The sequence below is a fragment of the Palaemon carinicauda genome, chromosome 37 (assembly GCF_036898095.1).
Source record: "Palaemon carinicauda isolate YSFRI2023 chromosome 37, ASM3689809v2, whole genome shotgun sequence".
In the NCBI taxonomy this organism is placed as follows: Eukaryota; Metazoa; Arthropoda; class Malacostraca; order Decapoda; family Palaemonidae; genus Palaemon; species Palaemon carinicauda.
Window position 1 is genome coordinate 53,250,422 of NC_090761.1, and position 25,988 is coordinate 53,276,409.

The window sequence follows — 25,988 nt, forward strand, 5'->3', positions numbered from 1 at the left end:
TCAGACAGGAATCAACTTATGTCCGACAAAGATTTTGAAGGGATAGAGTGATAAGTGCAACAAATGTGTTTAGTGTTTTGCCGGAGGATTTGTCTGTTCGTGCTTGTCGCTTGCTTAGTCCAAGAACTCTTTCAGGCTCCCCTACCCTTGGGAGAAGGAATGTCGTAGGACCTAAGGGAGCGAGAGCCTTTAACCAACGAACAGACGTTCCCTCAAAGGTATCAGACGTTGCTCTTCAAGCACGTCCTTACCATAAGACAGGAGAGACGAAGTTCTCCTCGTCATCCGATGACTCATTTCTTAAAAAGTCTTGGCGTAAGGCTTCGAGACCGTTGAAGCATAAGTTAGTCCCTTCAGGACAGGTCCAACGTCCTGGCTGTAGTCATTGGGACAGCCCCGACCGTATTCCTTCATCGGAGGATAACTCTCCTATTAAGCGCAAACGTGACGTTGAGTTTGAGAGTCCCGTTCATTGCGATGACGTGCATGCACAGACGTTACCGACTTCACGATCTGTTTCGAGCGCTGTTGACCTTAAGTTAAGCGTCTTGCAAGATATGCAGTTAAAACTTTCCTCCTTAATGGAAGTTTACGATCATGTTCCCGTGCGTAAGGATCCTTTACTTGCGGTTCGTCACGGTACTGGCAAACGTGATTCAGGTCTTCAACCTCCTAAGCGAGATTTGTCTCGTCGCTCTGACGTTATCCCTAATGTCAGCTTTGCGGTCAAACGTGATTCAGAACGTATTTCCCGTCAGTCACGTCAGTCCCGAGACTTTGAACTTCAGTTTCCGCAGTCACGACGTGACGTTGAGCTGCAGTCGCCGCAGCCCCGACGTGACGTTCAATGGCCGACTCCGTTGACCCAACGTGACGTCGAACGTCAGTCTCCGCAGTCTCGTTTTGACATAGAACAACAGTCGCCTCTGTCCCTACGTGACGATGAACGTCAGTCACATCAAGCTCGTCGTGTGATAGAACATCAGTCTTCGCAGCCTCGACGTGACGTCGTCCCCTCGACTTTAACTGCGGCTCATTTTCAAGTTGATGTAGCCTGTCAGGCTTTACCGTCTCGTCATTCTGACTTTTCTCCGTCTCACAAGACTTTACCTTTGTCAGACGATGTGCCTTCTGAAGAAGAAGTTGATGATCCCCTTTCAGCTAATATTCCTTTGGGGATCCAGTCAGAAGAGGAGGAGCCTAGGGTTGTCCAACAATCCCTTGACTTTAAAAAGATTATGAATATCTTTAGGGATGTTTTTCCTGATCATTTTGTAACTGCTGCTCCACGTTCGCCGCCGTCTGAATTTTCTCAAGGCATGGCTTCTTCGACTCCTTCGTTTACGAAGTTGGTTCTCTCTCGCTCTTCTAAGAGAGCCATGCGATTGCTGGGAGACTGGTTGGAAACCAGAAGTAGTTTAGGAAAGTCTTCCTTTGCCTTTCCCCCTTTTAAATTGGCCTCGCGCGCGAGCGTCTGGTATGACACAGGAGAAGTTCTCGGCTTGGGAGTTCCTACCTCTGCCCAGGGAGACTTCTCAAGCCTAGTAGACTCTTCTCGTCGTCTAGCCATGAGACGCTTGAAGATTTTCTGGTCATCCTCAGAACTGGATCATCTCCTTAAAGGAGTTTTTCGTGCGTTCGAGGTTTTTAATTTTTTGGATTGGTCCCTGGGAGCCTTAAGTAAGAAGGTTTCTCCATCGGACAATGATGTTCCTATTCAAATAATGTCATGCATGGACAAGGCCATAAGGGATGGCTCCAATGAACTGGCGGCTACGTTCACAGCAGGATTTCTTAAGAAAAGAGATTCCTTGTGTTCTTTTCTTTCTGTAGGGGTTACTCCTTGTCAGAAGTCAGAACTTCTTTTTGCTCCCTTATCTACTACTCTGTTCCCTCAACATCTTATTAAAGATATCGCGTCATCTCTTGCTCTAAAGGACACACACGATTTGGTGGCCAAGACTGAGCGCAAGGTTTTACCTGCTTCTTATGCCTCCAAACCCAAGTTTGACACGCCAGCTGCAAGATTTATTCCTCCATTTTGTGCCAGAGCCCCCAGCAGGGGAAACTCTCGTCCGGATAACAAACGAGGTAAGAAAAGAGGATCCAGATCCTCACGTGGCAAAGTCTGACTGCCCACGACCTCAGACAGCGGTAGGGGCCAGATTGACGAACTTCTGGCAGGCCTGGGAGAAGAGGGGTGCAGACCGGGAGTCAGTTATGTTACTGAAGGAGGGTTACAAAATACCTTTTGTACAGAGACCTCCGCTTGTAAATTTTCCGATAGACCTCTCTCCCAGGTATCGAGAGGAGACAAAGAGACAGGCTTTGCGACATCAAGTATCTCTGTTGTTGGAAAAGGGGGTGAAAGTCTCGGACCTTCAATCCCCAGGCTTTTACAACCGTCTCTTCCTGGTTCCGAAGAACACGGGAGGTTGGAGGCCAGTGCTAGATGTAAGTTCTCTCAATGTGTTTGTTGTAAAAACAAAATTCACAATGGAGACTACCAAATCTGTTTTAGCAGCTGTGAGAGAAGGCGACTGGATGGTCTCTCGACCTGCAGGATGCATACTTCCACATTCCGATTCACCCAAACTCTCAACATTACCTGAGGTTTGTGTACAGGAAGGTAGTGTATCAGTTCCGAGCACTGTGCTTCGGCCTCAGCCCTGCTCCTCTTATTTTTACAAGGCTCGTGCGAAATGTAGCAAGTTTTCTACATTTGTCAGGGATCAGAGCCTCCCTTTATTTGGACGACTGGTTACTCAGGGCATCATCCCTTCATCGCTGTCTGGAGGACCTCAAATGGACGTTGGACCTAACCAAAGAGTTAGGTCTCCTAGTGAACGTAGAAAAGTCGCAACTGACTCAGTCCAAGACAATTCTTTATTTGGGGATGGAGATACAGAGTCGAGTTTTTCGGGCTTTTCCGTCTCCCACAAGAATGGAGCAAGCTCTGCTCAAAGTCCATCACTTGCAAGAGAAAAGCAGTTGCTCTGTGAGAGTTTGGATGAGCCTCGTGGGAACTCTTTCATCGCTGGAGCAGTTTATCTCTCTGGGGAGACTCAATCTTCGCCCTCTCCAGTTTCACTTAAACCACCATTTGAACAAGGAGAAGGGCTTAGAGACGATCTCTATTCCGATCTCCGACTCAGACAGGACATGTGTAGCTTGGTGGGACAGCAACATCAGACTTCGAGAAGGTCTTTCTCTTGCGGTCAAGAACCCAAACCATGTGTTGTTTTCAGACGCATCGGATTTGGGTTGGGAAGCGACACCGGACAATCTGGAATGCTCGGGTCTTTGGTCCACAGACCAAAAGAGTCTTCACATAAACTGCCAAAAGAACTTTTGGCAGTCCATCTTGCTTTAAGGAGTTTCGAGAGTCTTGTTCGGAATAAAGTGGGGGAGGTGAAGGCAGACAATACCATGGCCTTGGCATACATCTCAAAACGAGGCACTCACTCCCACTCCCTTTTCGTCACCGCAAGGGACCTTCTCACTTGGTCAAAAGCTCGAAACATCTCTCTTCTGATGAGATTCGTGCACGGAGAGATGAATGTCTTAGCGGACTGCCTCAGCACAAGAGGACAAGTTATCTCCACGGAGTGGACGTTGCACAAGGATGTGTGCGAGAAACTATGGGTGACATGGGGTCGTCCCACCATAGATCTCTTTGCGACTTCTCTGACAAAGAGGCTCCCGACTTACTGTTCTCCAGTTCCAGATCCAGAGGCGGCCCACATAGACGTTTTCCTGCTGAACTGGTCTCGCCTAGACATCTATGCCTTCCCACCGTTCAAGATCCTAAACAGGGTGATTCAGAAGTTCGCCTCTCACGAAGGGACCTGTTGACGTTGGTTGCTCCCCTCTGGCCTTCGAGAGAATGGTTCACAGAGGTACTTCTACGGCTGGTAGATATCCCAAGAAGTTTACCGTTATGGATGGATCTCCTGCGTCAGCCTCATGTAAAAACGTTTCATCAAAGCCTCCCCGCGCTTCGTCTAACTGCCTTCAGACTATCGAAAGACTCTCTAGAGCTCGAGGGTTTTCGAAGGAGGCAGCTAGAGCGATCGCGAGAGCTAGAAGATCCTCTACCATCAGGATCTATCAATCTAAATGGGAGGTATTTAGAGACTGGTGCAAGTCCTCCTCTATTTCCTCTTCCAGTACCACTGTAGTGCAGATTGCAGACTTTCTACTTTATCTGAGAAATGGTTGCTCTCTTTCTGCATCTACCTTAAAAGGCTACAGAAGCATGTTAGCTTCAGTTTTTAGGCATAGAAATTTGGATCTGTCTAATAACAAAGACCTTCAAGACCTTCTCGAAGTCTTTCGAGACTTCCAAGGAGCGTCATATTTCTACTCCTGCTTGGAACTTGGACGTGGTCCTTCAGTTCCTTATGTCAGACAGGTTTGAACCATTGAATTCAGCCTCACTTAAGGATCTTACGCTCAAAACTCTTTTTTTTTAGTGAGCTTGGCTTCTGCAAAAAGGGTTAGTGAGATACATGCTTTCAGCAAGAATATCGGCTTCTCCGCTAATAAAGCAGTATGCTCGCTTCAGCTTGGATTTTTAGCCAAAAATGAACTACCATCTCGTCCATGGCCTAAATCGTTTGATCTTCCCAGTCTATCTGAAATTGTTGGGAATGAAGTTGAAAGAGTTCTGTGCCCAGTTAGAGCTCTAAAATTTTATTTAGATAGAACCAAACCGCTGCGGGGTAATTCAGAGGCTTTATGGTGTTCGGTTAAAAAGCCCTCTTTACCTATGTCGAAGAATGCGTTATCTTATTTTATTAGACTTTTGATTAGAGAGGCTCACTCTCATTTAAGTGAGATTGATCAAAATTTGCTTAAAGTTAAGACTCATGAAGTTAGAGCGGTAGCAACTTCAGTAGTGTTCAAACAAAATAGATCCCTTAGAAGCTTTATGGACGCAACCTTTTGGAGGAGCAAATCTGTGTTCGCTTCATATTATTTGAAAGATGTCCAGACTCTTTATGAGGACTGCTACACTGTTAGGACCATTCGTAGCAGCGAGTGCAGTAGTGGGTGAAAGTTCTACCACTACATTCCCTTAATCCCAATATCCTTTTATCTTCTCTTGAAATTTTTAATCTTATTTTGGGTTGTATGTGGAGACTAAGAAGTCTTCCGCAATCTTTTGATTTGGCGGGTGGTCAAAATATTGTTTCTTGAGAGCGCCCAGATTAAGGGTGTTGATGAGGTCCTGTTGTAGGGGTGTTTACCCTGATTATAACAGCTCCTGGAAATCTTTCAGCATCCTGAGTGGATCGCTGGGCTTCGTGAGGATAGCGGACTAATGAGGCAGAGTAATCATCAGAGTCAGCTTCCTTATCAGGTACCTATACTTAATATTGTTTTTTGAATAATTGTCAAAAACTCTTGAGCGTCTATTCCTTTAATGTTTTAATACTGGTCTTTACCCTCCACCTTGGGTGTGAATCAGCTACTTATATATTCACCGGCTAAGTTAAATATTTAAAAATGATATTTTCAATTTGAAATAAATTTTTGAATATACTTATCCGGTAAATATATATAATTAAAGGCCCCCCCCCTTCCTCCCCGATAAAGACCCTACGGACTGAGAAGAACTGAATTCCTGGGGAAATATATGCGGTATCTGGCCGATAGTCGGCGCTGTTGTTCACACCCCGCTCGCGAGTTTTTGGAATCTGTCGACCGTCGGAGACGTAAGCTACATATATATTCACCGGGTAAGTATATTCAAAAATTTATTTTAAATTGAAAATATCATGTTCCGACACAGAGACAAACCTTCGCTATTCATAATAGGGTATTACTTTCGGCGCAGCTGAAAAACGAGCCATGATAATTTTAGTGAGGGATAACTACCCCATCCGCTAGTTAGCGGGTGGGGGGTGGGGTAGACTGGCTACCCCGCTCACTCACACCTCTCGGCTGAGTAACTACTTTACTTTTTGGCTCGGTAGAGGACGGACATGCTGCCCTTCTCTCCCGCAAAGATTGGCCTTGATGTTTTTCGTTTATTTTTATTTTTGGTTTTCTTGTGTGTTTTCATTTATCTTGCATATCTTTGAGTGTATATATGTATAAATGGAAATATACGTTGTTAGATAGTATAACTTCAGTGCTTTGACATCTTATCCAACTGCTTCCGCCGTAAGGTTGTTGTCATTCGTCAGTGTTGAGGGTGTGTTTGTTTCATTACAGAATTAAAGTTTATAACAGTTCAGCTCCCTTTCGAGGAATTATCTTACAAGGAAGGTGACTTATTCCCCATATAGTGTATTTTGTGCAACGGAGCATGAATTGTAATTGATAACAACTTCCTTTTTTTTCACAGGTAACAGCGACGTAGAGCACATGTGGTAGCTCGTGAGCTGCTCTCATTACCAGGTAGCAATCGCTGTCAACCTTCAACTTGATGTTCCTCCTTCGAGGGGAACTTCTTGCTTTCTCTCACGAGAGAGAGAGAGAGAGAGAGAGAGAGAGAGAGAGAGAGAGAGAGAGTGATTTTTGTTTACGCCTATGCTTTTTTCCCATAGATCTGGGATAAAGCTTTACTTGGGCTATGTCCTCTTGCGGGAGGAATTCTCTCTCGTTCGCGAGAGAGATTTTTTACGCCTATGCTTTTTTTCCATAGAGCTGGGAGAAAGCTTGCCGTAGGCGATGTCCTCCTTTGGGAGGACTTCACTCTCGTTCGCGAGAGAGAGATTATTAAGCCTACGCTTTTTCCCATAGAGGTTTCGCCAGCACCGATCCTTTCGTTTTCGAACGAACCACCGTCATCTTTCCTCCCCCTTCCCACTTCGAGTGGTTTGGTTAGCAGATGGAAATGAGTGGGGAATGAAAAATTCTTTACATTGCAGTTCATTTCCCCTGGCAGGCCTTGTCTGATTTAGACGGTAGTTTTCTCACTATCGAGAAAGCGTTCGATGGCAACCCCTTTAGGTAAGCGGTCGATGGAAATTATGTTTGGCCTTCTTGAAGCAAACCCCCACATACGTGCCTTCACCCTTTTTCGGGAGACTCGTTCCTGAGAAGTTTTTTACAAAACTTCAATGGGTGTTAAAACTTCATGAAGGCCGTAAGCCTTCCCGGAGAAGGCACTCTAGCCAAGACAAAACCGTGAGGTTATTGTCATAAACAGTTAGTCAACGATCAAAATTCTTTCGGCAATAATGTTGCGATTCGTCGCAAATACATTATTCCCGCAACCGGATTCGTTGCAAACGTTTCCTGGAGGCAGAGAATACGCATGCGCTAGCGCAAATGGACAAGTACAGTTATTGGTTGATTTACAACCGAGATAGGGACCGAGAGATGAGTCGTAAGTCGAGTTCGCCGTATGTCGAACTAGAAAAGTGAAGTTTCCGTAGATTTATTTTGATACGTTATGATTCGGCAATCGTCTGGATCATATTTTGTCAATATTTTCTTACTGTCTATCATTATTCCATTTTCTTGTTTCATTGAATATCATATGCTCTATAAATGCATTATTGTACTCTATTCATCAATTTTGGAAGCATTTTACAATCGAGTACTGAAAATTTTTACCCTTGGTTATGATCAGCTGATCTGAAAGTGCCGCTACCTACCGTATCAAAATATGGCGTGCATATGTATGGCATATTTTTTTTTATCATTTCTTAACTTATTAGAAATATCTTCATGATGAATATTACATCAACGCCAATATGTTACAGGAAATCAGTTTCCATAAAGTTCGTCTAATCATTAGGTATAATGCGAAATCGTTGTAGCTCTTTCTGTGTGAGTGTGTGTGTGTGTGCTCGCTCTCGCAATCGCATACGGGTAGTTCATTTTTAAAGCTTCATACAGTATTGTAGTTCAATATTAAGCCTTTATATTTCATTAGACATTACTGTGTTTAATTGTGGTTTATTAAAGAACGTTTATATTTTATTTTTCAAATTCTTGAGCATATCAATACTGTAATCAACAAATACTTTTAATTTACTTTCGGTTGGTATCAGCTGATCTCAAGGTCACGCTGCTGTATTACTATTATGAGCACATATATATAGTGCGAATAACACTGATTTATATAATTTTCTTGACATTCGAAATTTCTTCATAATGCATATTAGTTCATTAGCGCCAATATGTTATAGGGTATCACATTTTCCATACAGTTCGTTTATAGACCTTATTATTAGTTATAAAAGGAATACGCGCGCTTTCTCTCTCTCTCTCTCTCTCTCTCTCTCTCTCTCTCTCTCTCTCTCTCTCTCTCTCTCTCTCTCTCTCTCTCTGTATTTTGTTTTTAATTCAGTTGTATCTTCATATTTTTTTTTACTAAATTATTAAAAAATTCTATATATCATTATTCGATGTTTCGATTATGGGAATAGTAATGCATGGAAGGAAATCACTTGATTTGCCTTTCGCCTTCCGCCAGAAATATGACGTCATCAGACTTTTTTTCTTGAATTTACGGTAAGTTGTTCTAATCTTATAACTAATGATACAGACCACTAAAACACTTGAGATCGTTACTGGGTGTTTCGATGATGGGAAAGCTGTAATAAGATTACTCGGTAACAATGAAGGAAATCATTCGGTTTGTCAGCGCGCTTCCGCCAGATACATGACGTCACAAGTCACGTGACGTACAGAATGACTTGCAAAATATGTAAATTCATATTCTTTGTTTCTCGCAAGAAATGAAAAGAAAATACTAACTTAACAAACAAAAGTATTTTATTTCTATAATGTAAAAGGAAATATATTATTTTCAAGAAAATATTTGCCCTAATACAGTAGTATATTTTCTTTAGATAAACATCGATCCATTATCAGAGATTAAAAAAGTAGCGTACAGTCAAATTTACGCTACGTAGTACTCATGACAACCGATACAGACCCTCAAAATACTTTGTATCGTTATTTAATATTTCGATAATGGAAATACTAATATTAATCGTTAGCCTATTGGAAGGAAATCACTATATTGCCCGGAAGCTTTCCGCCGGCGATGTGACGTCACCAGACATAATATGAACTCGACAGATATTAAAACTTTTCTTAATGTATTTTAACTGAAAATAAATACTGAATATTAACAATAAAAGAAAATAGTAATTTACCAAGATAAATCAGTTTATATATATACAAGAAAATAGATTATTTTCAAGGAAATATTCGTCCTATTTCCGATAAACTTGTGACATCATCACCGTGAAAAAATGGTCGTAAAGTCGAATAGTCGTATGTCGCATAGGTCATAAGTTGAGCAATACCTGTACATATATGTGTGCAAGCGATCTTTCTGCCAATAAGGGCTATATACATCTTCCAATTAGAACTCCGTTCTATTAAGTTGTATATTTATATCCCTTACTGAAACCAGGTTATTCAGTACATTACTTGGCTACTTTCCTGTAACCAGACATACAACATTTACATTCTGCCTCCTTATAGGCATTTTTTCCTTTCCCTCGATCAGAAGTCTTAGTCTCCTACAAAGGCTTTGGCTGGAAACTTCACATAAGCATATCTGTTCCCTAGTAGGGAACATCTAATATAAATGCTAGTTTACCGATCGGAAACGGAGAAGTACGAACGTTTTTTTTGTCCTTAGAACGGGAAACCTCCGTTATGAACGTTTCCAATGTTCTCCAACTGAGTTCTGGAGACGACTTTTAAGTCGAACTACGCATGTATGCTTGTCATGCGCACAGTTCGGTGTTACTACTCCGTAGTAGACTTATGCTCTTTACCCACCCAACAATCGATTGAAGATACGTCTCAATCCCCTCTTGGGTTTGGTTGGATGCGTTCGGTGATTACCGTACAGTTTCTTGTCCGAAAAGCGAGCTCTATGGAGATTCGCTATTATAACATAAGCTGTACTGATTAACTGGTTTACCATTTGGTATCGGTCTTATTTGGCCAACCACACTGGATGAGTGGCAGTTGGAGGGAGAACAGGCTGTTCCCCTTCGTTGCAAGAATGTGTAATTAGTTACACGTCTCGACATCATCTCGAGGTGTGTTTATTGCTATGCACTCCCCCCCCCCTCACCGCTGGACAATCCGTGGATGATGGGTGGCAGACGAGAGCTTCTGCAAAGAGGCCTGTCTTCTCGTCTTCCCTCTGAACCTGATGCTCTCTATAATGCATCAAAAGAGAGAGGGGGGTCATATGCCATACCATTCCATCCTTGTCTGTTGGCCCGATTCAGAAAGGTATTAGCATTCACCTCTCTTAGAGAACCATCTAGCAGTACAAAGCCTCAGATGGACAGAGGACAACTAGTTTCCCCCATCTGCTCGCGTCATTCCTGGTATAGGAATGTGCTTGCAAAACCACCCAGATAGTGGGCTCCTAGTGTCTTGGAATCATCTTTTATCCAACAAAGTCTTAACTTTGTGGGGTCCCCGACTGTGGTTATGCTCGCAGCGGCCCTGATCTTCAGGCTCCCACTCGACCGTTCCCCAGGCTCTCAAACAAAATGTATTCCAAGATCGATGGGGCGGTCTAGAAGTGTACCTTGTTTTTTCCCCCCCATTCGGTCTGGTGAAAAAGTCCTCAGCCAAGTCAGGATAAGCAGGATCTTATCAACGACTCCAATAGCTTCGCTATGGCAACCCGCTGAATGGTTCCCGGACCTTCTACAGCTCCTGACGGAGTTCCGAGGGATCCTCCTCCACGGCACGATCTTCCAAGCAGCCACATGCTAACGGTTTCCTAAGCTGTAGCTTTGCTTCGACTTCTCGCCTGGGACGATCCTACACCACCACCCTCAGAGAGGCCTTTCGCAACAGGTTACGGAAAAGATGTCTAGGCACCTCAGACACTTTTCAGCGTCTGTCTTCCAGGCGAAGTGTTCGGTCCTTTGTGACTGATGTCGCGGAAGGGGATTCTCTCCCATTGGTGCCTTTACTTATGCAAGTTTGAGATAACTTGTCCCCCTGTCGGATCTCAACCTCCTCCTGGGAACGTGGTTCGGGTCCTTCAGTCTCTGAAGACCCCTCTCTACGAACCTTAGGCCCAGCAGCAGATCGCCTCCTTACACGGAAGACGCCTTTTCTACTCACTTGGGCTTTTGACCAAGAGAGTTAGTGTGTTGTATGATCCAACCTCTGATGTCTCCTACCCTAGAAGACGGGGAGAAGTAATCCTCAGCGGCGTCCCTGAGTGGATTGCCAAGATTCAAATCCGAATGTGCTGTACCCTAGGTGCAGCCCATTTCGAATAAAGAGTCTTCGTTCGGTAACCGGAAGCCCATCAACTGGGGTTTTACCCAGTGAGGAGTCTGTAGGGTTACCTTAAAAGAACGATACCAGCTCGCCCCCGTGTGTCGGCACTGTTGACCAGCACGGGGAAGGTCAAGAGAAGGACCTCAATGTTTTCCTTCCCCTCTGGGATCAGAAGGCAATTGAGGTTACTCTTAATCTATTCTAGACTCTCCTCCATCCTAAGACCCAGAGCTCGTAACGTCACTGGTGTTGCTACGTCCCTGGCGTTCAAGAAACTGCTCTGTGGTGCAGATACTTTAAGTGGCATGTGGAAGCGTCAATCGACCTTCACGACCCACTACCTGCAAAGACGTAACCCACAAGAACATGGAGACCTTTTCCATTAGTCGTGTGGTGGTCGTACAACAAATGGTCTAAACACCTCAGGCTCCTTGATGGACAAGTAGCAGAGGGTTGAGGCTACCCAGATTAGTCTGGGGTGAATGAGTAAGAATGCTTGGCTCCTTTCTTCCTTTCACCTTCTCCCCTCTGAGGAAAACAGCTCCGCAAGCCTCAGCATAGCTGACCTCACCTCGCTGCAGGTAAGACCCTTTTCCTTGTGCCTCCTAAGTTTAGAAGAATACTTTGTTACGTCCCCAATACCTTTTAGAGGGAGGGTATTGGGTAAGTCTTTAAGATCATTAGGTTCTGTACTCGAGTTCCTATGTTAAAGACAAGCCACACTGTTAGTTCCACTCACACACAAGCTTCTGCAGGCCGCTATCAGTGCATTACCTCATATCGGCACTTGATTTTAGCGAGGGTAGGGTCCCTTCTACTTTCGATCACAGATCAAAATAAGAGAGGACCCCGGGTCATGACCAAGGCCAGTTGGTGAGGACTTCCTCCCTCCTAAGAGTAAGTCACCTATTATAAATAGCGAATGTTTGTATCTGTGTTGGAACAAATAACAAATTTGGAAATAATTTGTATTTTTCCTAACATACAAACCTGAGCTATTTATACAGATTGGCCCGCTACCCTGTCCCCCGAGAACTCCTGCCATAAAGCAAAGTGGTTACTCAGCCGAGAGGTGTGAGTGAGCGGGTTAGCCAGTCTACCCCACCCCCCACCCACTAACTAGCGAATGGAGTAGTTATCCCTCACTAAAATTATCATGGCTCGTCTTTCAGCTGCGCCAAAAGTAATACCCTATTATAAATAGCTCCAGGTTTGTATGTTAGGAAAAATACAAATTATTTCCAAATCTATTATTGTTCCATTTGCCATGAGTTTATTATATAAGTATTGTTTTTCTTTCCCTTTCTTCCCAGCTTATATTTAACTTATGTTTTGCTTTTCCAATAGCTATGCCAACCATCATTGTAGTTTCCTTTTTTGTCTATTGTTTCTCAGGTGATAGTGGAAAATTTTCATGTCTTAAGAGGCCATATTATTTTTTATTACTTTATAGGTATGTATGGGTAGAAAGAATTTTTGTTCCTACATGTATACAAAACCTCGTCCTTATATAGGAGTATGGTTCAAACTTGGCTGGAACTCAGCTGTTAAAATTCTAACGAGGTGTGTGTATAGTTACTGGCTTGTGGCGAGGCTGCCGAGGAGTACAAACATACTCTCGATGTCCATTCTTGTGTTTAACTGTCGTTTCAGAGGGAGTTTTTTTTTTTTCCTCTTTTTTAATGGAGAGACCACGAGTGGACATGTAGTCTTACTTTGAAGTTCTTGGATGAAAGTCTATCACATTCATGAGTATGATTCATGTGGATCCCCATCCTGTGTGCCCCTTGCAAGGATCATGACTGTTCTTCCTTCCTCCCCTTGTAATCAGTATAGAAATTGGCCATCAGTGCAGTGGTTGGAGTACAGGAAGAAAGGGAAGAGGAAGTCAAAATGGGATCACTCGCAGTCCAATTCATCCTTGAAATCAAGGAAGTTTGTTGGCCCTCTTCTTTTTCCTTCAGGTAATCTAACTTCTGACCATTCCCTGTCTCCCTCCTCTGGGTTGATGATGATGATTGTGACAGTACTCTTGGGCAACCTACGAGAGAAGCTGAGGTAGAGGCTTCCGTAGTAGTCTGTGATTTTTTGCTCTTCTCTTAGTGAGCCGTCTGAAATTCCAGAGAACGCAAGGGAAATGGCCTGAAGGATTCTCTGACCTTCCTAGGCCTGTAGGGCATCCCTGCAATACACAAATTGCTACAAACCCTTGGGGGTACCAGGCTGGAATCTCCCCCATCTGCCACAAACCCAGAACTCTGCTGTCAAGGACAACATGTTTGAGTCTTTCTCCATCTCTTCCCTTCAAAATGTCATAGTCTGGATTACAGTGAACCCTCGTTTATCGCGGTAGATAGGTTCCAGTCGCGGCCGCGATAGGTGAAAATCCGCGAAGTAGTGACACCATATTTACCTATTTATTCAACATGTATATTCAGACTTTTAAAACCTTCCCTTGTACGTAGTACTGTTAACAAACTACCCTTTAATGTACAGAACACTTAATGCATGTACTACAGTACCCTAAACTAAAACAGGCACAAATATTAAAGGTGATTTTATATCATGCATTTCCTAAACATGCTAAAAAGCACGATAAAAAATGGCAACCAATGTTTTGTTTACATTTATCTCTGATCATAATGTAGAAACAAACTGGAGGTAGAGCTTTGCTTATTACCCAGACATATTTCCCATACTTTTCCCTTAGAACTACATCACATCTTCCTACTTTAGATATATATATATATATATATATATATATATATATATATATATATATATATATATATATATATATATGTGTGTGTGTATATATATATATATATATATATATATATATATATATATATATATATATATATATATATATATATATATATATATATATATATATATTTATATTTATATGTATACACATATACATACCTACATATATACATAAATACATGCATACATATATATATATATATATATATATATATATATATATATATATATATATATATTACTGTATATATATGGGTTATGGAAAAAATCCGCGAAGTGGTGAATCCGCGATGGTCGAACCGCGAAGTAGCGAGGGTTCACTGTACTTGCTTCTTTGTCATAATGAAGGTGCTTACTTGCTACTTTAAGAGAACCTAACCTTTCAGACTGCAGGTCCAAAATTTCTTTACTGTATTAGTGCAGGTAGGATTAGAAAGCTTTAAAGGAACACCTTTTCCTTCTGGCTTTGTGAAACTATCAAGAAGGCATATCCCCAAGCAGCAGAAAATCCTGATGATTCAATTTCAGTATGAGCCCATGAAGTTGAAAGAATTGGCTCGATGCTAGCTTTTAAGAAGAACTTGTCAGTAGTACAAGTATTGTAGGCTGGAGTCTGAGAATGCTCAGCAACCTTTACAGCCCACTATCTGTGCAAGTATACCCAGTCTTTGGACATTTTTCACTAGACCCTATGCTAGGTGCTTAGCAGGTTGTGTAGCGTACCTAGCTCCCAATGGGACAAGAAGCATGTCGTCTAAGATAACGGTCGCAACGTTGGATTATGATAACAGGTAGTGTGTCTAACCCTGCTTTCCTCTCTTGCTTTTCCTTTCTTTGGGTTCAGCATTCATCCTGTTATTTTGCTAGATCAGACTTTAGATGCAGGTAACTTCTTCAGTGAGCACTCTTCCATCCTGCTTTAATGATTTAGAAATATCTCCACCATCCTCCTTACAAGGATGGTTTGTATATAGAACCCATTACTTTATATTGGACCTACATTGACTACTGTCAATGTAGGACCAATATAATATCCTTACAACAGTGATTCCCAACCTGGGGTCCGCAAAGGTAACCCAAGAGGTCCATGTACAAAGTTGAACGACTTGCACACCCATCAATATAATTTCATTTGATTTGTTTCTCTCTCTCCTGTGGAATTAATTCAGTTAGCTGAAAATGTACAGTATCCACTAAAATAATTTTGAAATTAGGTAGTAAGGAAGCATAATTCAATATATATAACAGAGTAATATGTAAATACAATTTAGAAAGTAGGAACTCATACTAGGGAAGCCAAGAATTGTGAATTGTAATGCAAGTTTCTGGTTCTTCTAAAATAGAGAATAAGTTTGCTTTGGATAAAGCAAAAATTCCTAGTCTGTCGTGCTTATAGAACACACAGGGACATTCAAATTCTTAGCTTCTCACCTTGATAACATTTGAGGCATACCAATGATAATTGGGTTGGGATGAAACAAACTACAGTATGATTAACTTCTTTTTTTTAATCCCTGCCAAATAGTCATACAGTATATTGTTTCACTTACATAACAAATTCAGGTTGTTTAGCATACAAAACACAGGTGAAACTAAGATTTTTTTTTTTTTATTTAAATGTGTAAATAATATGTTTAATGTGTGTATTCAAGAAGATATTTTATTAAAAAGTATTTAATGGGGTAATTTTTATATTTTGATATTTATAGGTCCGTATGGAATAAATCATGGTGTAGAACTTCATGCTGACGTTCTTGCTTATGGACTTGATCGATTGGAGGATTTGAAAAAGACAGCAGCATTGGATGCATTTTCCTTTTGTACTCCACAATTTGTGCAAGGTAGGAATACTTTATTGATTGGGATAAAGGAGTGGGTAGATTTTGGTTGTAGATATAGTAATAAGGCATATGGAATGTTTGTATAGCTACTTATTTTATTGGCCTTCATTTTTGAAAGGTAGAATGTTTTGTTGAATTAATGTTTAATTTTTATTCATCAATTTTATTTTTTTATCCTTCATGCATTAAAAGTAATCCATTATAATTTTAATAACAGAAGTCCCTTCAGGGAACTTGAGACCTAAAGGTTTTGATCAATAAAAGGATAAGTACACTTGTAATTTTTGGCACTGAGCATGATGTACTATTTGAATGTGAAATCCTTGTCATAAAATTGATGAGGAAATTATTCTCCCAGAAATGGGCCCATTATACAGTGCAGTTTAGAAATTGTTCCCACTCTTTTTCTAAGAGGATTGTTACTTTAGTACTCAAAATGACCCCATGGCCATACATGTTGTTAAGGTAATTAGCCTTAGCTCTTGAATCATGCGTTTAGTCTCCTGTGTCTGGTCTTTACAGACTACTATTTATCCTTAGATTTTGCATTTTGTACTTAAACAGGCTGTTAAAGTAAGAAAATTTGTCAAAAGAAAGAGTATCCGATACAGTTTTATTTTCAGTAACCATAAAAGTTTCCAGTAACTTCTGCAAGTCCAACTTTCCATTCACTATGTAGCTTAGTTATATAATGAAAAAAATGTACTCTTCTAAGCCCTTTTTATCAACTAGCCTTTATTTTAGCTGTTCTATTGCCTTTGATTTTCCCATTTTATCTCTTTGTTAACATGTTCTCTCCTCAATATTCTATGGTTATAAGTGTGAAAGAATTTCAGTGTAATATTTAGAAATCTGTACCTCTCTCTTTTAGTTATTGACTTTAAGTTTCTTGGCTTCAACATACTCCATAAAACAGACTTTGTTGAAACATTACTGTTGAAAATGACATAATCTAAAGTAATGAAGGCTTGTCTGAAATTTGAAAATCGTGGGCAGAGTGGAACACTACCGATGTTTCAGTAAGCATCCACGATCTTGTGGGTGGTGCTAGTGGCGTAGTCAATGTCACATTGCCATTGTGAATAGTTGTGTTTCAAGGCTGGTTTTGGCGTCAATGACCTTCGATGACAGGCTGCCAGAAAACTCTTAAGTCAATCAATCAATCAGTCAAGGCTGCTTCTTTATAACTTGATATATCATTCATCATGGTTCCTAAAGGTGTAGAAAAGTTTAAGAGTTAATTTAAGTGTTGTGCAAAAGATTAATCTTATCAAGTAGTTGGAAAGTGGATGGTCTATAGTTTGTGTTTGCGATGAGTTTAGTGTGAATCATTTTGTGTTGTATCTTCGCCTTTTTGCTATTTTCACTTTGGTATCAAGTAGACATTCTTTGAGAATTGTGGATGAATAAAAAGAAATTAATGTAATAAGTTATTTTATTTTTTATTCTTTTTTTTCATTTTTAATGGAAAGTAAAGCAATTGCTACATATGTAATATTAATATTCCGGCATTCTTAAAGCTTCAGTGATGTCAATGTCAAAAATGTTATTGTAATTAGATAATTTAAATACATTTCCTAATATCATTGCCAGATTAAAGGAGGTTCCAGGTTATCCATTGCTAGATTATTGATGGATCTGTAATGAAAAAGTGACTAGGAATAGAATTTCAAATAATTTTTTTTTTTTTTTTTGAAGGCAAATAATGTGACAAATACTTAATTAAAACTTTTATTAATGACATAGATAGACTAAACATGTAATTTTCTTCATACTCTAGTGCAATAATTCTCAACCACTGCCACGATATTATTTCAAGCGAGCCACAAAACACTGTTGTGTCAAACCGGGAAATACGAAAAACGGGTATAGATTTCGGTAAGCATTTTTTTTTACCAAGAAAAGCAGGAAAAATTCTGTGAATATCCTCGTTGCAAATAGTTTGTCCAATCTGGATTACTCAATGGAAATATTGTCAATTAAAAAATACAAACAGTAGCATGCAAGGTAGAAACTAAGTTATTCTCATTTCAACTGATAAATTGGTTAACCTATTTGGAAGAATAAAACAAGCTCACATAATTTGAATGTTATCTTTAATGCATAATTGGATTAAAAAAATTAACACTATAGAGGTTTCCCATCTGACACTGCTCAATAGAATCGTTGATCATTATTTTTCTTCACTTAACACAGAAAAGTATGCTTGTATTTGAAATCCCATCATAAATGTTGTTTCTAATACTGGACTATAGTTGTGTGAAGAAAAAGAACTGGCCACCAATTATAGTGATTGAGATATTAAGATAAAACCTTTGACAGTAATTATAAGAAGAATTGTTTGGTACTGTACTCTCAATGTTGTCAGGTGTATGAAGACGGAAAAGAGTGTGGAAAGAATAGGCCAGACTATTCTTTGTATGCGTAGACAAAGTAAATATGAGTCATCACCAGAGAGAGGGATCCAATGTAGTACTGTCGGGCCAGTCAAAAGTCCCAATAACTCTGTAGCAGTAGTATCTCAACGGGTGGCTGGTGCAACCTTCTACCTACAGAAGGCCTATATAAGATACTGTAAGCTAAGGAAACATCTGGCAATACCATGATGTAGAAAGTAATATCCCTGTGGGACAAAAAATAACTATCACAATTAAGTAACATTATTGCTCTATGAATAATCTACATTGCTCTAGAAAAGGAACTCCTTACTTCTATGATGGAAATAAAAAAAAAAAAAAATGTACTGTGTTGTTGCTACATTCTGAAGTTCCCAGTTGTCTCCTTAACTTGCAGTTAATTGTATGTGTACTAATTACCTACCAAACTGTACCAAAGAGCTTCACTCGAGGCTAAATCTGTGTCAGGATTAGAAAGGTGTAAGTAATTTGTTCTTTTACTTTGTTTTTATATCCAATATGATTTAGTTACTCATTTGAATTTAATTTTATCATTGCCCACTTTCAGGACAAAAAAAAAATGGATGAATCATTGCTTAGGGTAAAAGGCTGAAGTGTAACATAATTTAGCATTTTTCAATATTAAACTTACCCGATAATCATGTAGCTGTCAACTCCGTTGCCCGACAGAATTCTATGGAGGGATACGCCAGCTATCACAATACTAGAAGGGGGTGTACTTACCAGCGCCACCTGTGGCCAGGTACTCAATCATTTGTTGTTGACACCTCCTCAATTATTCCTCTGTCGTGCTTCCGGCTAGACGTTCTGGGATACGCTTATGGTCTTCGAGTTTATTCATGGATATTTGGTGAAGTATTCTCTTAGATTAACGGCTGTCGCTTTACTGGAATCCTTTTTATATTAGCTAGATAGCTTTTATATAATACTGGTTAACGGTTAATGAATTTTTGCTTGTTTTTGGATCACCCTTTGGCTAACTCTTTGAAACAAGATGTCTGACGTTTCGCAAGCCCCCTCCCATAGACGATGTAGGTCTTGCAATAGGCGTATTCCGAAGGCCTCGGTAGATCCTCACACCGCTTGTTCTGACTGTAGGGACAGGCCCTGTCTATTAGAAAATCGATGTGAGGAGTGCACCGGACTTTCGGAATTGGAATTTGTCCGTCTTTTAAAATATTCATCTAAGTTAGAGAGAGGTAGAGTTAGGAGAAGTTCTTCTCACTCTTCTATGTTTTCCTCACCTCATGATCCCCTACCTTTTCCTACCCCTGTAGTGGCTACCCCCGAACCTACTGTGTGCCCTCCGCCTGATATGTCAATTGTTTTGCGTGCTATTCAGGCTTTAGGAGATAAAGTAGAATCAGTGGTAAGTGACCATAAGTCTCTGATGGCCGAGGTTAAAGAACTGAAGGTCAAGAGTGCAGTGGGTGGAAATAGTGCCAGTGCTGTGACGAGTGCTAGTGTCGGTGCAGTGCCAAGTGCTAGTGGTGCCAGTGTGGTGCGTGAGGATTTTTCTGTGCGAGCCAGTCGTCCTCCCAGTCCGGGACCTCTTGCAAGCTCCCATGCCCAGGGGAGAAGCAATGTCGAAGGGCTTAAGGGTTCGACAGGCCTTGTTAGGCGCACAGAATTATCCTCGGTGGTTGCGGGCGTGTCTTCCTTAGACCGTCACTCCCACCTGCAGATGATTGAGCCCGTCTTCTCGTCCGCTGATCAACATGCAGGGAAGAAACGTTGGTCTCAGGTCTCGAGACCGCTTTAACGTAGAGTTCAGTCAGCGAGTGCTCAGCCAGGTTGCAGTCATTGGCTCAGCTCTGACTCGCCTCAGTCATCGGTCGACTGTACTCCGCCCAAGAGGAGTAAGGTTCTGCCTAAACAGAGCCCGACTGTGACTTTACCTCAGTCTGTTATCGTTTCTGCCGACCCCAAGTGGACCCTGCTTCAGTCCATGCAAGCTCAGCTTTCGGACTTGATGCGTGAGTGTCGGGCTGAGAGTGTTGCACCTCCTCCTCCGCCTACACTCCCTCTACCTGTTCTCGCTCCGCCTGTGCTCGCCCAGCCTGCACCTGCTCCGCCTGGTCGCAGCACCATCTGCCAGGCGTACGATGTTGAGCCACTTTCGGAGTTCGCTGTTCCCAGTGTTGTTCAGCCTCAGCCTTCTTTAAGGCAACCCTTGCTTTGGGATCAGGAGAGTTATTCCACTCTTCCTCCGCCTCCCCTTGCTGCTCCACCAGTGGTGCAACTCTCGGTTGGGGTACAACAACCTCTCCCCTCCGTGAGTCTGTCTGCTCAACCATCGCTGCAGCGAGCTCAACCCTCCTCTAGGCAAGCTCCTCTACACCCTGGACTTGCGCCTCAGGAGCCTCAGCTTGCGAGAACTTTACCTTGTTCTGCGCAGCCTCAACCTCTTCATGCTCCACTCATCTCACAGGAACAGGAACGGACTACTCCGCCTCCGTCCTCCGCTCAGCTTGTGCAATCCTTGGGTTCAACTCTTGCTAGGAGTCAACCTCCTTCACCCATGCGCCTGCCTTCTGCTTCGTCTGTTGTTCAGCCTATGCAGTCTGAGCCTCAGGTTTTCCCTCAGGATGAGGAAACCTCTGTTATTGTTCCTACCCGTTCTGACTCTGCGGTTCAGCATTCTGGTCCGATCGCTTCGCTACCCTCTGCTGATGAAGTGTCGGATGATGAGGAGGCACACCTTGATCCCTCATCAGACGTGGAAGAGTCTAAGCTTTCTCCATTGTCTATTGATTTTCGAAAGGTCTTGGCTCTACTCAGGGAGATTTACCCAGACCACTTCGTCTCTGCTATTCCCCGCTCTCCTCCATCTGAGTTTTCGCTGGGCGTACAACAAGCTAAGTCCAACTATACTAAGCTTGTCCTAGCTAGATCCTCCAAGAGGGCTTTAAGGATCTTAGGGGAGTGGCTTCAGTCTAAACAACACCTTGGCAAGACTTCCTTCATGTTCCCTCCAACGAAGCTCGCTTCGAAAGGTTGCGTTTGGTATGCCACAGGGGAAGCACCAGGCTTGGGAGTACCTGCCTCTGCCCAGGCTGACTTCTCTAAGTCTGGTGGACTCGCCTCGGAGGACTGCGATGAGACGCTCGAAGGTTTGTTGGACCTTCTCAGACCTGGATCATCTTCTGAAAGGGTTGTTCAGAGCTTTTGAAATGTTTAACTTTCTCGACTGGTGCCTGGGAGCCCTCAGCAAGAAAACCTCTCCTGCGGACAAAGATTCTGCCATGCTAATTATGTCCTGCATGGATAAGGCCATCAGAGATGGATCGGGTGAGCTAGCGTCGTTATTTGTATCAGGGGTGTTGAAGAAAAGGGAACAACTGTGTACCTTCCTCTCCGCCAGCATTACACCGTGCCAACGGTCACAACTCCTTTTTGCTCCACTCTCAAAGTTCCTCTTTCCCGAGGAGCTAGTTAAGGACTTGTCGGCTGCCCTGATACAGAAGGACACGCACGATCTTGTAGCCTCATCGGCTCGTAAGTCTAAGGTTACCACCTCTGTCCCCAAGACTTATCGCTCCCCAGTGGCTGATACCCCGGCTACGAGGTTCATACCGCCCTTTCGTGGTAGAGCCCCCAGCCGAGGAAGCTCCCGTCCAGACTCTCACAGGAGCAAGTCTAGGAAAGGACCCAGGACATCTAAGGGAAAGAACTGACTCAGATTCTCCAGACAACAGTAGGAGCCAGACTCAAGATCTTCTGGCGAGCCTGGGAGAAGAGAGGTGCAGACGCACAGTCTGTCAGTTGGCTGAGGTACGGTTACAGGATTCCATTCTGCCTCAAACCGCCTCTGACCACATCGCCCATCAACCTCTCTCCCAACTACAAAGAAGAGGACAAGAGGCTAGCATTGCAACAGGAGGTGTCGCTACTTGTGCAGAAGAAGGCAGTGGTTATAGTCCGGGACCATCAATCCCCGGGCTTCTACAACCGTCTCTTTCTTGTGGCCAAGAAGACAGGAGGTTGGAGACCGGTGCTGGACGTCAGCTCTCTCAACGAGTATGTCACCAAGCAGACGTTCACAATGGAGACGACCAAGTCGGTCTTAGCAGCGGTCAGACAGGAGGACTGGATGGTCTCGTTGGACTTGAAAGATGCATACTTTCACGTTCCCATTCATCCAGACTCCCAACCTTTCCTGAGATTCGTTTTCGGAAAGGTTGTCTATCAGTTCCAAGCCCTGTGTTTTGGCCTAAGCACAGCTCCTATGGTCTTTACTCATCTGATGAGGAATGTAGCGAAATTCCTGCACTTATCGAACATCAGAGCCTCCCTCTACCTAGACGACTGGCTGTTGAGAGCCTCCACGAGTCGTCGTTGTCTGGAGAACCTCTCTTGGACTTTAGATCTAATCAGAGACCTAGGTCTATTAGTCAATATAGAGAAATCTCAACTCATTCCCTCCCAATCCATTGTGTACCTGGGAATGGAGATTCAGAGTCGGGATTTTCGGGCTTTTCCATCGGCCCCCAGGATAAACCAAGCCCTAGAGTGCATCATGAGCATGCTGAAGAGGAGCAATTGCTCAGTGAGACAGTGGATGAGTCTCACAGGGACCCTCTCATCACTGGCCCTGTTTGTCGAGCTAGGGAGACTCCACCTCCGCCCTCTTCAATTCCATCTTGCGGCTCATTGGGACAAGGGCTCGACTCTAGAAGCAGTCTCTATCCCTATCAACCAAGAGATGAAGACCACTCTCCTGTGGTGGAAGCACAATCTCCTTCTCAAGGAGGGTCTATCATTGGCCATCCAGACCCCCCATCTTCATCTCTTCTCGGATGCATCGGACTCGGGCTGGGGTGCGACCTTGGACGGACGGGAATGCTCAGGAGTATGGAACAAGGAACAAGGATTACTCCACATCAACTGCAAGGAACTGTTAGCAGTTCATCTTGCCCTGTTGAACTTCAAGTCCCTCCTGCTAGGCAAAGTGGTGGAGGTGAATTCAGACAACACCACAGCCTTGGCTTACATCTCCAAGCAAGGAGGGACCCATTCGAGGAGCCTTTACGAGATCGCAAGGGGCCTCCTCATTTGGTCAAGAGGTCTAAACCTCACACTGGTCACGAGGTTCATCCAGGGCGATATGAATGTTTCAGCGGATCGCCTCAGCAGAAGGAATCAGGTCATTCCCACGGAATGGACCCTCCACAAGAGTGTGTGCAACAGACTTTGGACCTTGTGGGGTCAACCTACCATAGATCTGTTTGCCACCTCCATCACCAAGAGACTTCCGCTTTATTGTTCCCCTGTTCCAGACCCTGCAGCGGTTCATGTGGATGCTTTTCTTCTGAACTGGTCCCATCTCGACCTGTACGCATTCCCTCCGTTCAAGATAATAAACAAAGTTCTGCAGAAATTCGTCTCGCACGAAGGGACACGGCTGACGCTGGTTGTTCCCCTTTGGCCTGCGAGAGAATGGTACACAGAGGTACTTCAATGGCTAGTCGACTTCCCCAGGACTCTACCTCTAAGAGTGGACCTTCTACGTCAACCACACGTAGACAGGTTGCACCCAAACCTCCACGCTCTTCGACTGACTGCCTTCAGACTGTCGAAAGATTCGCTAGAGCTAGAGGCTTTTCGAAGGAGGCAGCCAGTGCGATTGCCAGAGCTAGAAGAATTTCCACTCGTAGAGTCTACCAGTCTAAGTGGGAGGTCTTCCGAAGCTGGTGTAGAGCCAATTCAATATCCTCTACCAATACCTCTGTGATCCAAATAGCTGACTTCCTTCTTCATCTTAGGAATGAGAGATCCCTTTCAACACCTACGATTAAAGGATATAGGAGCATGTTGGCCTCAGTTCTCCGCCACAGGGGTTTGAACCTGTCTTCCAACAAGGACCTTCAAGACATTCTCAAGTCTTTTGAGACGTCTAAAGAACGTCGTCTTTCCACTCCAGGCTGGAATCTAGACGTAGTCTTAAGGTTCCTTATGACATCTAGGTTCGAACCTCTCCAGTCAGCTTCCTTCAAGGATCTTACCCTCAAGACTGCTTTTCTCGTTTGCCTTGCAACAGCTAAGAGAGTCAGTGAGGTTCATGCCTTCAGCAAGAACATTGGTTTCACAACCGAATCTGCAACATGTTCTTTTCAGCTTGGATTCCTAGCAAAGAACGAGCTTCCTTCACGTCCTTGGCCTAGATCGTTCGAAATACCTAGCCTCTCCAACATGGTAGGTAACGAACTAGAGAGAGTTCTTTGCCCTGTCAGAGCTCTCAAATATTATCTGAAGAGGTCTAAACCTATTCGAGGACAGTCAGAAGCCTTATGGTGTGCCATCAAGAAACCCTCGAGACCCAGGTCCAAGAATGGGCTTTCGTACTATATAAGGCTTCTGATCAGAGAAACACATTCTCACTTAAAGGAGGAAGACCTTGCATTGCTGAAGGTAAGGACCCACGAAGTAAGAGCTGTAGCTACTTCGTTGGCCTTTAATAAAAACCGTTCTCTGCAGAGCATTATGGATGCAACCTATTGGAGGAGCAAGTCAGTGTTTGCATCATTTTATCTGAAAGATGTCCAGTCTCTTTACGAGAACTGCTACACCCTGGGACCATTCGTAGCAGCGAGTGCAGTAGTAGGTGAGGGCTCAGCCACTACATTCCCTTAATCCCATAACCTTTTTAACCTTTCTCTTGAATACTTTTATTGTTGTTTTTATGGTTGTTACGGTAGGCTAAGAAGCCTTCCGCATCCTTGGATTTGGCGGGTGGTCTATTCATTCTTGAGAAGCGCCTGGGTTAAAGGTTTGGTAGAGGTCCTTTAGTAGGGTTGCAACCCCTTGTACTTTGGCACCTTTGAGTTGATTCAGCCTCCAAGAGGAACGCTGCGCTCAGTAAGGAAGACGAACTTTAAATAAAAGGCAGAGTAACGGTTCTATTCGACTTCCTTACCAGGTACTTATTATTTCATTGTTATTTGAGATAACTGTTATATGAAATATGGGATACTTAGCTATCCTTTAATCATGTACACTGGTTTTCACCCACCTCCCTGGGTGTGAATCAGCTACATGATTATCGGGTAAGTTTAATATTGAAAAATGTTATTTTTATTAATAAAATAAATTTTTGAATATACTTACCCGATAATCATGATTTAATCGACCCTCCCTTTCCTCCCCAGAGAGAACCAGTGGACCGAGGAATAATTGAGGAGGTGTCAACAACAAATGATTGAGTACCTGGCCACAGGTGGCGCTGGTAAGTACACCCCCTTCTAGTATTGTGATAGCTGGCGTATCCCTCCATAGAATTCTGTCGGGCAACGGAGTTGACAGCTACATGATTATCGGGTAAGTATATTCAAAAATTTATTTTATTAATAAAAATAACATAATTAAGGATGAATTTTTATGCCACTGACTAAAACGTATTATAAGCTTGAGTTGTAGCAGCATTATTATAAAGAGTACTTAAGAGAAATCACAATAATTTCATTATTCTATTTTCAATACTATGAAAATGTGTATAATTATACAAATTGTTAAAAACATTATTTCAACAGGTAACTGTCTATGCTTACCACCTGACATCCGTATGTATGACCGTGTATACTGTGGAGCTTCCTGTCCAGAGACACATGAAAATTACATGAAAGGCCTCATTAAAGTAAGTGCAGCATTTGAAACTGTCATTTTCAATATTAAACTTAGCCAGTGATTATATAGCTGCAACTCTGTTGCTCGACAGACAACT

General features: G+C 42.7%; 2 protein-coding genes across 4 annotated transcripts in view; one reads left to right on the forward strand and one right to left on the reverse strand.

Annotated features, from left to right (window-relative positions):
- LOC137629104 (uncharacterized) overlaps positions 1-25,988 on the reverse strand; it is a 261,346-nt gene that overhangs the window by 69,159 nt on the left and 166,199 nt on the right. The gene's annotated exons all lie outside the window — the stretch shown is intronic.
- The window catches only part of LOC137629676 (protein-L-isoaspartate O-methyltransferase domain-containing protein 1-like), an 89,964-nt gene that overhangs the window by 32,338 nt on the left and 31,638 nt on the right, over positions 1-25,988 (forward strand). Inside the window, exons 4-5 of the mRNA XM_068361231.1 lie at positions 15,720-15,851; positions 25,798-25,901. Of these exons, the coding sequence (XP_068217332.1) occupies positions 15,720-15,851; positions 25,798-25,901 (236 nt within the window). The remainder of the gene's footprint in view (positions 1-15,719; positions 15,852-25,797; positions 25,902-25,988) is intronic.